Raw genomic sequence first — 12,801 nt, forward strand, 5'->3', positions numbered from 1 at the left:
AAAATTGCAGGCTCATTAAAAACAAACCCTATTTTCCACCACAGTATGTGGTTTGGAAGAAGAGTCTGATATCCTCCCGCTGTCATTGTAAACTGAATATGGTTACAGCATGGAGAAGATACTGTACACAGGAATAACGCTCCAAATAAATTTGCCTTCATGTCATCAAACCTGTTAGCTTAACAAATGTTAGGCTTTTCTAAATTCAGGAAGCTAGAGACACTTTCCATTTATTTCTTTTCCTTAACACGCAAGGAAAGACTATCCCCATGGTTCCTCTCATAACCTCCAAACCTCAACATTTCATCGTGCTATGCCTGTTGTGGGCGTCACCAATATTTCGTATTATCAGAGATATTTTACTGCCCTTGAATTCACATTTAAATTATTGCCGAGTAAGATTATATTTACTATAAACTTAGGGACTTCCCCCCAGGGACTAAAGCAAGGGTCTCTGTTTTTTTTGTGTTGCCCACAGAATCCATTAAGAATCTGTGCTTGAATGAAAATATTTATATAATGAAGTTTAATGTGATGACCAACTGGTGTGTTTGTTTCTCATTCTGCTTTTTTCACAAATGAGATATTTTCAGCATTCCCTGTTGAGCCAAACACTGTGCTCTGGTGTGAACCTCAGCTTAACCCCTTGGTGTCACCTCCTTGTACAGCCTTTCGTGATGACTCTGCATCTTCATTTGAGCAGCACTCAAAGGGTGGAAATTCAGCCTGTGCTACAGATTACTCCAGTTACCCAGTTGCCTTAGATTCTCCTTTTGCTTAATAAAAGCAGAACAGGAATTCCACATGGAACAAAGTAGTGAATTTATTAATAGTTCATCCACCATCCTCACACTTTGGCACACAACTTACCATAAATGAACAAGGAAGCACACAGCTAAAACCCAACCTATTTTCTGACTGCAGAGTAGAAGACACTTAACCCTCTCTGTTCCACCATTGCTGGGAATTCCAGAAGTACCAGGGGCTGGAGGTGGACTCAGAACAGACTTCAGCTCATTTGAGTTTCCTTCCAACAGGCTCCTGGAACATTTCCAACACAACTGACTCTTTTACAGCTGGGCCTTGAAGCTTTTATCATTATCAGCTGAATGGGGGCAGAGAAAGGCTTTATACCATCTGGGAATTACTCAGATGGACACTTTCCAAATTTCCCAGGCAAATGCCCTCCTTTTTCTCGTAGAGCTTCTGATCCTCCAAAGCTGTCCTCAAACTATTCCGCACCTTGACAATGGCACTAGACTCTCCTCGTGGCTCTCACTTTTCCATATTTCTCCACAGCACTTTTTCCCCCCACGTTCAGCCCTTTTTGTTGCTTTTCACCTCCTCATGCCCGAGAGAAAGGTTTGATCAGCCCATAATCCATGCACCTCGTGAGGCAATCACGTGCCACGTTAATGATGTGCTGCTTCTTGGGGTGATCCTCTTGCTTCCCGACGTAGGTCAAGATCTCCAGGAGCTCTGACTCCACCAGCTTCTTCGCCAGCTCTTTGTCAGCACTGATTAAGTTGAAAGCAATGACCAACCCTCGGTGCTGGATCTCCATGTTGTCGTGCAAGCAGAGCCTCTGCAGGATTTCGAGCCACTGGGTGGTCTTCAAGGGAAAGAGAGGTCATGAGTATTGATCTGCAGAACATCTCAACCAAAAATGTCAGTTTGGCAAGGCACTGCTCAGCAGAAGGAAGAGCAACGCTCATGTCAGTTGTGGTTATTTCATTCTTTAACTAAGGAAACCTGACTCCAAAGGTTTCATGTTCAGGCTGCTGCATAATCTCTGTGCAAAGAATCTGACCAGAATATTGGCACAGCTGAGATGACCAGGAGCAGATCACACACTCCCCCACCCTGACCTTTCTGAGCCTCTCTCTTGCCTTGATTAATCATTTTTATTCTAATAAGCCCCAGTGTCCAACATCATCATGTGTGCAGCACAACAGGGTTCAGAGTTCCCAACCACAGCTCTTCACAGCTGCAGGGTCTGGGTTCTCAGGGATTTGTGTAGGGAAGAGAGATGCTTTGGGATCTGTAAAGCTCAGCAGGTTATCGATCAAGCTCTTCTCATTTCTGAGTGAAACCATTTCAGGTTATTTATCAAAATGGACAAGGAGCATGCACAACCAGGTCTCAGCTTCACCGAGCTCCTCACTATCAAACTAGTAGACCGAATTTTTCTGTTGAGAGGCATTTTCATGTCTGAGCCAGGCCCCTTCCAGGGTGCATCTACACTGCCAATGATCAGAGTTATGCTCTTACCACTTGAGTCATCTTAGAGCAGAGTTTCTTTTGTGCTGCCGTAAGCATGGCCAGGGCTCCTGCCGCCGCAACCTGGACTTTCTCATCGTCCTCCCCACACAGTAACACCACCAGCTTCAGCCGGTCGTTTCCATCAGCCACAAACCTCTCTTGAACCTAAAAAAAAGCCCCCATGATACCCAGAGATAACTCATTTAGGAACGTCTCTTCACGGGGGCTGGTGCACACAGTCAGGTGTGAGGTGCCCAGGGAGTTACCTCTTTGTTGACCACCAGGTTGCACATGCACTCCGTGGCTGCCTGTCGAAGCTGGTCGTGGTTCTCAAACATGTAGTTTTCAATATCTGGCAGGGCCTTCTCTTTGACTATCTTCAACCTGTGTTGAGGAGCAGTCAAATGAAACACATTATGGGTCAAGCAATAACCAACTTATCAAGTATTAACGTCAGGGAAGGCCTTGAAACAAATCAGTGTCCCCAGCAGTGGAGCTCATGATGTGGTTCATTCCCTGTCTAATCCAGATTTGGTTCATGTCTTTCCTGTTTCTAGAGGAAAATGTGCCACTCTCCTTTTCCTATTTTATTAATCTTTTAGATCTGAGGCTTTGTAGCTCTGCCAAAGGTAGCTCAAACTTACCAGTCTTCACAGTCCAACAAGGAAAGTGCTGAAATGTGATTTAGATTCACTCCTGAAGAAGAAGGAAAGTTAAAAAGCAGTTAAACTCACCTAAGTTTATCACTTCTTCCTGAAAAGTTAGTGAGACCTAGCAGAGCCTCATAGTTCTGGAGGCCATCTCTCTCTGTGTTCAGCAGGGTGACAAGGGGCCTCACCACCTCATAAACCTAAGAAGAGAAGGCATGTCACTGCTTTTCCAGCTCTTGGATTTTTATTTGCCAAAGGAATTATTAATACTTTTGGTTTTATTATTATTATTATTATTATTATTATTTTTAAGCTTACCCTCTCCCCTGGGAATGCAATGTCTGGATTGGAGATAGCAGCAATTTTTGCCAGAGCGTGAGAAGCCTTTATCTTGCCAACATCTGTGCCTTCCAAAGCCAGAGGTATCAGAGCCTGGTGACACACAGGAAAGCATTCAGTGCTCTGAGGAGACTTACAAGATTGCCTTAATATACTAAAATAAATTTAAATTATCCTAAATATGTGTCTGTTGAAGAAATGGGTCTAGACTGCAGCTCACAGTGACGTCTTGCTTTAGTTTTTAAATAGGCACCACACCAGAGCCTGTAGCTCACTCACAGTTGTTCAAGAACATCACTTCTTTGCAGCCTTGCAGAGATGGGGCTGGAGTGTCAGTGTGGCCCCAGGGGCTACCGGGGCAGCTCGTGCTTTTCTGTCACTGTCCCTCACTGGAGGCACGTTACAGGCTCCCAACAGACATTAACTTCACAGAAAAGTAATCACCTTTCCACCTCCTTGAGCGACAATGGTCCCACGGTCCTTGGGGTCTTCACATAAGGCAAGAAACACCCTGTAGGAGCACAGCAACACTTAGTGGAACAGCCACGTGGGACAGCAACAGCCAATAACCCTCATGGAAGGGGGCTGAGGTTTTGCAGGACTGCCAGAGCCACCAGGCAAATTCCAGGTGTTTAAGCCAGTGCCTGTGGCACTCTAGGGGGAAGCAACAAATGGCACAGTAAGAAGTTTCCAGGCCCGTAAGATGAACTCTATTCCAGTCAAAACCAGTAGAGAGGACTAAAAAATCAAAGTGCATCCTAGAAAGGCAGCCCTGTAAACCTGCTTCAAGGTCAGAACAGAGATTTTTATGACATTGCTTAACAAAAGTGTCGGTTTACATCTTTTTCCACCTCCCTTTCCTTTCTAACCCCCCAGGCAGAACATCCCACCCCACAAACAAGGAGCCAGCCCAGATGTCCCTCTCCATGGCACACGGGCTGGCCAGTGCTCCCAGGACAGCGATGGAGGCACCTGGCGATGAGCTCCTTGCTCTGGTCCGTCAGGATGGCACTGTCTGCCTTCACCATGCAGGCCAAGGCAGAGACAACCCCGGCCTTCAGCAGCCGCTTCACCCGCTTCACCACAAAATCCTTCTTGTCCTGAGGGGGGAACATTGGAAAAGGATCAGCTCTTAGCAGCTGCTGTTCTGCCAACTAGAGCTAAGCCTGGTTGCAGAGCAAAGCAATTTCAGCCTCAGGGACAGGAGACCTGAGCCCTGTGACAATGGATGCACCAAAGAAAGTCATCAGATCCGAGCAGCTCCTCCCAGCTCCCCAGCAGTACACAACCCACCTTTGGATGCTCCTCAGGCACGTGCTGCTTGGAGAATTTTGCCAGTTGCACCAGCTCTGGGACCAGCTCCTTGGTGTCATAGCTGTTGGTACAGTTCACCAGGGCAGAAGCCACAGAGTACAAGATGGTCTTGTCGCTTGTCTGCACAGACAAATAAAAGCTTATGTGAGGTGAGGAGGACACAGCAGGGAAAGGGGTCCCTTTGGACTGCCATCATGGTGGTTTGCACTAGCTGAAGTGTTCTTAGCCTTATCCACCACTTTATAGCCCGTGGCAAGGAAAACCCAAAGGTTTTGTGGTCAAACAGGCTGTTTCACATCATCGGTGCTGTCAACACCTTGGGGCTTTGGTTTTCATGCAGTTGCTGACAGTAAAGATAGGAGCAATCATCCTGAGCCTTGGGAGAAGAGCAGGATGGTAACAGCCTTGAGGTGTCTCCAGGGCACAGGCAAAACTGAAATTCTTGTTAAACTAGAGGTGGGGGATTGGGGGTCACAGCCCCTCCTGACTGGGGAGACAGTGTAAGGCTGGAGAGCTGGGAGAACTTGATGCTACCAGAGAAGTGAGGGAACAAGGAAAGGAGACAGACCTTGGCTAAATCAAACATAGCTTTCAGGGCTGGCTCATCTTCAACAAAGTCATCTTTCACATCTGCATCGAGGGTGAGATATGACATCCCTTCCACAGCCCATTTCCTGGTGCGGGCATCAATGGTGGTGTTGCACAACCATCTGGAAAAGAGAAAAACACCCGCATTTTCATCTCAGGAGCCAGGACTGATTTATTTGGAAAAAGAGGGAGGAAAAACAGATATTGAGACTGTTTCAGGTCCGAACATGTCCTCAGGTTCAGCTGCAGCTCCTAAGACTGTGGATGCTTCCCTTTGAGACATGACCTTCCTCCCATGGCCCAGCTTTAGGGATGCAGGGAAAGGCAGACTAGAACAGCTACTTGGCATTGCTTTGCATTTACCATCCCACAAAACAAGGGATGCCCTGCTATCCACTGCCTGCAGGAATGACCACCCATTCAGTCACTTCCTAACTTCATCCCACCTCCTTGGTTAGTCCACCTGGTAAATTCCCCTTCAGAAGGGACTTGTGCATATGCAAGGTAGCACTTGATCAGGCTGTCCCACTCTGGCAAAGAGGGAGGCACCATGCCTGGTGTCTCCCATGGGCAGTGAGCAAGGGAGAAGCCTCATCTGGGTGTTGAGGCAGGAGGAACATATGGTTGCTTCAGGCACAGAAGAGCCCCAGGTCCCAGTGCAGTGGCTCTGGGGGCACTGTCAGCTGTCAGGCAGCAACAGGAAATGAAGGCAATGTGTGGGCAGGATCTCATGGGGAAAAGGAACATACAGTGTTTTGCAAAGCACAGGACAACTGAAGAAAGAAATGAAGTCACTCACTTTCGGCACTGCCTGGCCAACTTCTCAGTGGACCCCTCAGCAAACTGCCGCAGGCCATAATCTGTGCCTCCTGCTGAGCCCAGCTTGCAGAGACCCTGAGGAGGATGAAAATATTTTACCAGTGAGAAAGGCTCATTAACCCTCTCGTATTGCTGCCCAAAACAGCCTAAACCCACACCTGAAGTGTGAAGTCAGTTCTAGCAAAGAGGAAGCATCCTAACACACCGTAGATCGTTCAGTTTGCGGCACAGCAAAGGGATGTTTTGTGCTCCTATTGGATGTCTTTCATGGAAGATTAACCAGTTTTGCCTTCAAAATTACCAGCAATCCATGTGCTCTCTTCTTGTAGGGGGAAACATGGTAAACCATTACCCATATGGGGTGAGTGAACCCAACCCATTCCCGGGACCTCCCCACTCTCCCAGGTCTGGGGTTAAGCAGGTGATAAGGGCAGGGGCTGCATCCTTACCACCAGGGCTCGGATTTTGATCTTCTCATTCTTGGTCTTCTTGTAGATCTCCTTCAGGAGGTTCACCCCGTTGGAGATGATGAAGGTGGCCCGGCTCAGCTTGGTGGAGGCATGGATGAGAGCTTCCACAGCCACCAGCTGGTCAATCTCCCTCTCGGACCCACACAGGGCCACCATCATTTCCATCACTCCCTTCATGCCAAGCAGCTTGTTGCCCAAGTCAAAGGGCCCTTGCAGAACTCCAGACACAATCTGGACAGCATGAAGTGTTTTATCCATGTCTTGTGGGTCGATTTTGCTCCTGCATGGGATAGAGGGAGTAGCACGTGGGACAGGAGTTACTTACAGTTCTCATTCCCTTGGGCAGGGAATGCCCTTCCCCAGACTGGGAAGTGAGTTCCTCTGCTGAAATACATTGGTATCTGGGACAGAGCTGAGCCCAGATTCCTGCAAAGGCTGTGATCCAGCAGGATCTCAAGCAAATCATTATCTCCCAGAGCCTCAGTTTGAAATGTAAGTGGACTTCAAGTGCCTCATCTCATCCTCAAGGCTCCCAGGAAGCCATTCCCAACTCACTTGATGTACTCCTCGCAGATGATCCGGTAGTTGTCACGCTCCGGGTCGCAGCGCAGGTCATCGTACAGCTTATTCAGGAGGACAGAGGCAGTCAGCTGGGTGTTCTCTGTCAGGGGCAGGCAGTCAGGCATCTCAGGAATCTGGCCCACCACTTTCAGTATCTTTTTTAAGCCTGGAAGCAATGGAGTGATACAGCTCGTTACAGGGGAGAGGGTCTGTGCAAAACTCAAGATGCCATTTGTTGGTTTCTCGCCGTGAAATATCCAGCTTGGATGGTTCTCAATTATTTTGCAGCCTAATCACATAAGTCTTAAACAGACAAGACATTTAGGTATTCACTGGGGAGGAGCTTCTGCTGGTGAGATTACAGGTTTGCAGCATCAGGCTTTCTTCCAGCTCTCAGAGTGAGATAAGCAGAACTGCATTAGGTCTCTGGCTGGATCTGTTATTTTTGTCAGGAGGCTACTGACCTCCAAGGCTGGAGGCTTTGACTGAGGAAAACTCAGCAACTTTCAAGTGATTCTGGATGTCTTAACCCTCCTTTTGCTGAACTGTAATTAAATAACTTCCATCAGAATGGTAACATGCATTGGAATGAGTATAAAAACACACTACACACAAATCCTTCACCCTTGCCCAGTTTTAGAACTGTCAGCTTGTGGATCCACCAAGCTCAACAGGTGCTCATCTCATCCTGTCTAAACTAGACAATTTATCCAAGCCAAATCCTCCTAACATTAGCAAATACATTGGAAAAAACTAACCAGAGATGTTAGTCAACTCTTTAAAAACTCAAAAATTCTTGTTCTCATACACAGAGTTCTTTTTTTCTTAATACTGTTTCCTGCTAATAAATCTAACTTTGCTCCAGGATTTATTTTCTAGAGAGGATCAGTTCTACAGGGGTGCAGGCAAGAACACACAGCTCCACATCTCCCAAACCAGAACAGGATGGCGGGGAAGGGCTCACCATTGTCGATGACAAAGATGGTCCTGCTGTTGTCATGGTCTTTCAGGTCCTTCCTCGGTATGTTCCTGTTGAGGAGGTTGAGAGCTCTGTCTCGCCCTTGCCCAGACACTCTCTTACTGACCAGCATATCCAGCAAACACATTGTGATCATCTTCAAATCTTTCTTAGTGTCTACAGAGAAGCAAAACAGTAGCAGCCGGTTACAAGAAATTCTCTCTGAAAGCAGCTGAACCCAGTGAAAACCACTCAAAGCCATCGTGTGGCTCTGACAGAGGTATGTAAGTTATGCATGAGGATAAGAGCTGTGTGCAGGCTGTCATCCTGGACAGCTGAAGGGTGAAGGCCCCACTTCACAAAAGAACAAGGAATAGGGTGGGCATCCCAGGAGCAGAGCTCTTCTGCTCAGCCCACTTCTCCTCCAGCCGGATGGAGGGATCCCCATGCGCTGTTACCTAACACAACAGCCTCCTCCTTGCCGTGGTGCTCCTCTTTGCCCTGGTCCAGCAGGCAGTCAGTGATGGTCTGCAGGAGGTTGCAGACAGCCAGGGAGATTTCCTCGTTGTCTACTGACATCCACATACAAATGCTGTCGATGCCCAGGTAATGGAGAATGGCAGTGGCCTGGAGAGAGCAGGACAGTGTTAGCAAAGGCCTTTCCTTCCTGTGTGCTTCAGAAAGGTCAGGCTCAGCTGGGACAAAGAATCTATTCTCCTCAGTGATTCCTGAGTCAGTACAAGGCAGAGTTTTAATTTTTTTCCCACTTCTCACAAACATACTGCAATTTCCCACTCCCCCAGGTGCAAGGCAACAGCAGTGAAGGTCCCAAGCTTCCTGTTCTTACCCGAGCCTTATGTCCCGTGCACATTCCCGAAAGTGTCCTCACAGCTGCCAGGATCAGCTCAGGATTTTTGGTTTCTATCAGCTGCAGCAGCAAGTTGACCCCGTTATTCTGGAAAATCCTCTCGGCACCTGCTTCCTCCCGCCCCAGGACTATGAGGTTGTTTGCAGCCTGGGTGGGAGACAGAAGAGCCAGGGGTCAGTGGCACACCCAGGCCTCCAGAACATCTCCAGGCAGCTCTGGGAGGTCCTGGTGGGAGCTGTGGATTGCCCATCTCCTGACAGATGCAGCAGACCAGCTCAGATCCCCCAGACAGTTTATCCAGGTGCATTTGGGATCCCTTCACTCTGCCCAAGAAGAGTGGATCACTGCTTGGAGTGGAACATTTAGAGGGTGGCAGAGATGGACCTGAGCAGAAGTCCAGTGTGATCCCACCTTTGATATTTTGGGAGGTTTGGCCGCCTTCTCTTGGCATAGGGATGATGCCTCACTGGGACGTTTCCCCTCTCAGCTGTCCCTCTGAGTGCAGTTCATTTCCCAGCTCCTTCCCTCATCCTCCATCCAGGGCAGGTGGGGAAAGGAACTCTGTTCTGCTCCTTGGTGCAGCCTCTGACATTAAACAGCCATTTTACCAAGTGCAGAGCAGTTCTCACCTTTTCTCGCTTTTCTTTCTCGCTGTTCTCATCCAGCAGGATTTCAAACATCTTCTGCACCCTCGAGTCCGTGGAGAACTGAATGCGCAGCTGTGCCAAGGGAGAGAGGGCAGGGAGCATCACAGGGAGAAAATTGAGGAGCAATATTCCTTTTTTTGCTTCGAGAACACCCCAGACCCTCAAACCATAGACAATTTAAGCTGAATAACGAAACAGGTATCGCTTCTCAGCTATCAGCACCCATTACCCACCTCAGACTCATAGGCATGGACAGGACAGCCCTAAATCATTATTTCACAGTACCTACTGATGCAAGGGCTTCTTCACAGCAGCCCTGTAAAGGTAACTTTGTCAATGTGGCAACTGCCAAACCCAGTCCAAAGCTGGCCCAAATCCCTGCCAGGACCCTTTTAAGACACTCAGGAGCAGGCCAGCCTCTGGAGGGAGCTGCCACACTTTTTAATTCAAACCAGTCCTCAGATTTATACACATCAAGTATGAACTTCCAGTTAATGGAGCCTATTTATCCCCCCTGCATCATTACAAGTTTCCAGTATGACCAACCATCCCTTGGTATAACCCAGAGCAAGGACTTCTCACACCTGGCCTGTGAATGCAGACTGCTCCTCCAGCATTTACCTTCTCCTGGATGTTGGCCCCCAGCCGCCTCAGGGTCTCCTGGAAGTTCTTGTTGCGGGGTTCGATGGTGGCACATTTCTGAGCATCTTTGAACGCCTGGTCCAATTTCCCCAGTTTTTCCAGAGCTTGGCTGCGCCGGTACAAGGCTTTGATATCCGAAGCATTGATGTCAATAGCTGGGAAAGTGATCCAAAACAGCAGGCATCAGAGTTTGCTGCTTGGGAATGGCCTGTGTAAACTGGGGTTTGCTTTGTTATTAACACCGTACGTGAATTGGTGCCTGATTAGCACCGACTGCACTGTCCCACCGAATTGGTACGTTGTCTTTTGAACCTCCAGTAATTCCCTTGTGGCCTCAGCACCTGGGTGTTACTGGACATCAAAGGACAAGGCCACAGTGTCCCAAAAGTAGATGTGAGAGCAGGCTGAGCACATGTACCCAGCAATGCAGCTCTCCTTTCTCAAAACAGCCCCCTCCTCACCTCTAGATGCATCCGAGGCTGCCTTGGCATATTCCTCCTGTTAAACCAGAAAGGAGAGAGTTGTTAGGCATGGAATAGCAGGGCATGTCCCCATTCCTGATGGACACTGGCCCCTCTGTTCCCAGTTCCTAACAGGACATCCCAGTGAAGCCAGCAGCAGCCTAGGGAAGGAAAGGGGAGCTGAGGTACCTTTGCATCACTGATGGAAGGGAAGGGGTGTGTGGTGCAGGTGAAACAACACACTTGGCTGAGGATGCAGCAGGACAGTGGGCAGTGAAGGAAGAGGGAACGCTCACAACAGCCTTGGTCTGTGTTGGTGTCACTTCTGGATTAGTGAAAATTCAGGAACATGCAAGCAATCTGCTCAGTTCCCACAACAGGCCACTACAAGCTGAGACAATTTTGGTACAGATAGCAATAACTTTTTGTTTTACTAAATATCTTCATCTGCTTTTCTTATACTGGGACAGACTGCAAAAGCAATCCCAAGCTATGGCTTACAGAGCTCTTTGGTAAGTGTGGAGCAGCCTGGATGCCAAAAGCCTTTGCTTCAAAGTGATTAGTGGGACCATCTCTGAGCTGAACCTGCATGCTGAGGAGGCTTTACAGCTTTAGCACAAGCCCAGAACGTGTAATTTCAGACCAGTTTGCAAACACCCTATTCAGTAAATAGACAAACCACACAGTCCACAACTGGTGAGCCTCCCTGCTCTTCTCCCCTTGAGCACTGCCCAGGAGAACTGGGAGCTTTTCTCACCTTTTTGAGGAAGCAGGCTGCCCTGTTCCTGTACAGCACTGCCTGCAGCGCCTTGTCCTTGTTGAGCTTTAAGGCTTGAGTGTAGCTTTGAAGGGCTTTCTCGTAATCATTGGCCTGAAAATATTTATTGCCCTCCTCCTTCAGCTGGATGGGATCCTCCATCTGGAGAGCTCTAAGGAAGAACATCAATTTGGGTCCCATTTTCAACTGCCTGTGTCACCCGAGGTCGCCTGCCTACTGCCCCAAGCTGAGTTTCACCACGAGACTGACATATAATTAACACACATTAATAAAAGCAGCTTACCAGACTGAAGAGTTCTGAAAATTAAGACCTAAATTGCTCCTCCAGGCTGTGACTTCTCAGAAGCTTTTCCCACTGCTGTAAGTCCTTAGGAGTCAATTAAAACAGGAAAGAAAAGCAACAACAGAAAAAAGAATTGGAGAAGTCTGCCAGCACTACGGAGAGTCCGTGGGGCTCAGGAAAGAGCTTGCTTCCCACTCCAAGTTTGGGCAGGAGCTGGCAGCTCCTGCTGTCTGTCAGCATCACCTGTCACCACAGCCTGTCCCCTCCTTGTCCCCCTGTGCTATATATGCCTGTGGAGGGCTGGGAGCCAGGGCCAGCTCGGGGGGGCACTTGCCTGCACGTGGGCAGCACCTCTGCAGCAAGAGGGGATCCTCTCCCACCTGCCAGGGCAAATCCCAGCTTCCCTCTGCCTGCAGAGCTGCACAGGGTGTGGGGGGCAGGAACAGGGGGGTTTCATGCCAAAAAAGCCCCCGCCTGGGATGGCTGACCCCCGTCAGAGTGCTCAGACCCTTTTCCCTTTCTATTTAGGGAAGCATGAGACAGCTGAGCCTCGGGGACAAGCGGCCCCACGCCAGCAGCTGCAGCAGCACCCAGCACCTTCCAGAATTCCCGGGATGGAAAGCTGACTGACACCTAGCCCTGCCTGCTCCTTTGGGAGCCCATCCCACTGGAAATCTCACCCACTGCCACCTCCCCTTTTTCAGCAGCCCATTGTCACAGACTGGAACACACACTGTACTGGAACTTACTGGCCCACTGCTGTGATGAGTGGCTCAGGGCTCAATTTCAGTGACACCAGTAGCCAGAGCAGCACTGAGCTCCAAAAGAGCTGAGCCTTTCAACACACCCTGTTTCCCAGGGGTCATACTCAATCAGGAATTCTGCTTTGGGACTTATCTCTCCCAAAACACAGGCCTTGCCTTCCCGAGTGTCCTCACCAGCATCCCAACTGTAAATCAAATGGGGGAACTGGCAGAAGGATGGGGAGAGCATGGGCTCATCACAGAGACACTGCCAAGAGGAAAAATATCATTGTCTTTAATTCCGTGATCTGTGTTGTGGTTTGTGGATCTTACACAGCAAGAATTGGCACAGGACTGCCCTGCCAGGTCTCCTATTTTATTCACCTGGCACCAGCGACACTGCTTGGCCCCTGGAATC

The 12,801-nt window shown here is 48.9% G+C and overlaps 1 protein-coding gene across 2 annotated transcripts; it reads right to left on the minus strand.

Annotated features, from left to right (window-relative positions):
* Window positions 1-798: 798 nt before the first annotated feature.
* UNC45B (unc-45 myosin chaperone B) lies at window positions 799-11,879 on the minus strand. Of its 2 annotated transcripts, XM_027726005.2 has the most exons (20): window positions 11,641-11,879; window positions 11,337-11,508; window positions 10,580-10,616; window positions 10,098-10,273; window positions 9,459-9,548; window positions 8,809-8,976; window positions 8,420-8,588; window positions 7,968-8,138; window positions 6,998-7,169; window positions 6,422-6,722; window positions 5,953-6,047; window positions 5,134-5,275; window positions 4,545-4,685; window positions 4,224-4,351; window positions 3,696-3,762; window positions 3,231-3,344; window positions 2,997-3,112; window positions 2,529-2,646; window positions 2,272-2,427; window positions 799-1,612 (listed from the first exon to the last, which is right to left on the minus strand). In XM_027726005.2, exons 2-20 carry the CDS (start codon window positions 11,496-11,498, stop codon window positions 1,346-1,348), a joined length of 2,790 nt encoding a protein of 929 aa, XP_027581806.2. In that variant the 5' UTR covers window positions 11,499-11,508; window positions 11,641-11,879; the 3' UTR covers window positions 799-1,345. The 2 variants fall into 2 exon arrangements, with proteins under 2 accessions (XP_027581806.2, XP_039245277.1); XM_039389343.1 differs by having other exon boundaries at window positions 11,337-11,879.
* Between the last annotated feature and the right edge of the window lie 922 nt (window positions 11,880-12,801).

This window comes from Pipra filicauda, unplaced genomic scaffold (genome assembly GCF_003945595.2).
Source record: "Pipra filicauda isolate LSUMZ 115617 unplaced genomic scaffold, ASM394559v2 scaffold71_size5581439_pilon, whole genome shotgun sequence".
In the NCBI taxonomy this organism is placed as follows: Eukaryota; Metazoa; Chordata; class Aves; order Passeriformes; family Pipridae; genus Pipra; species Pipra filicauda.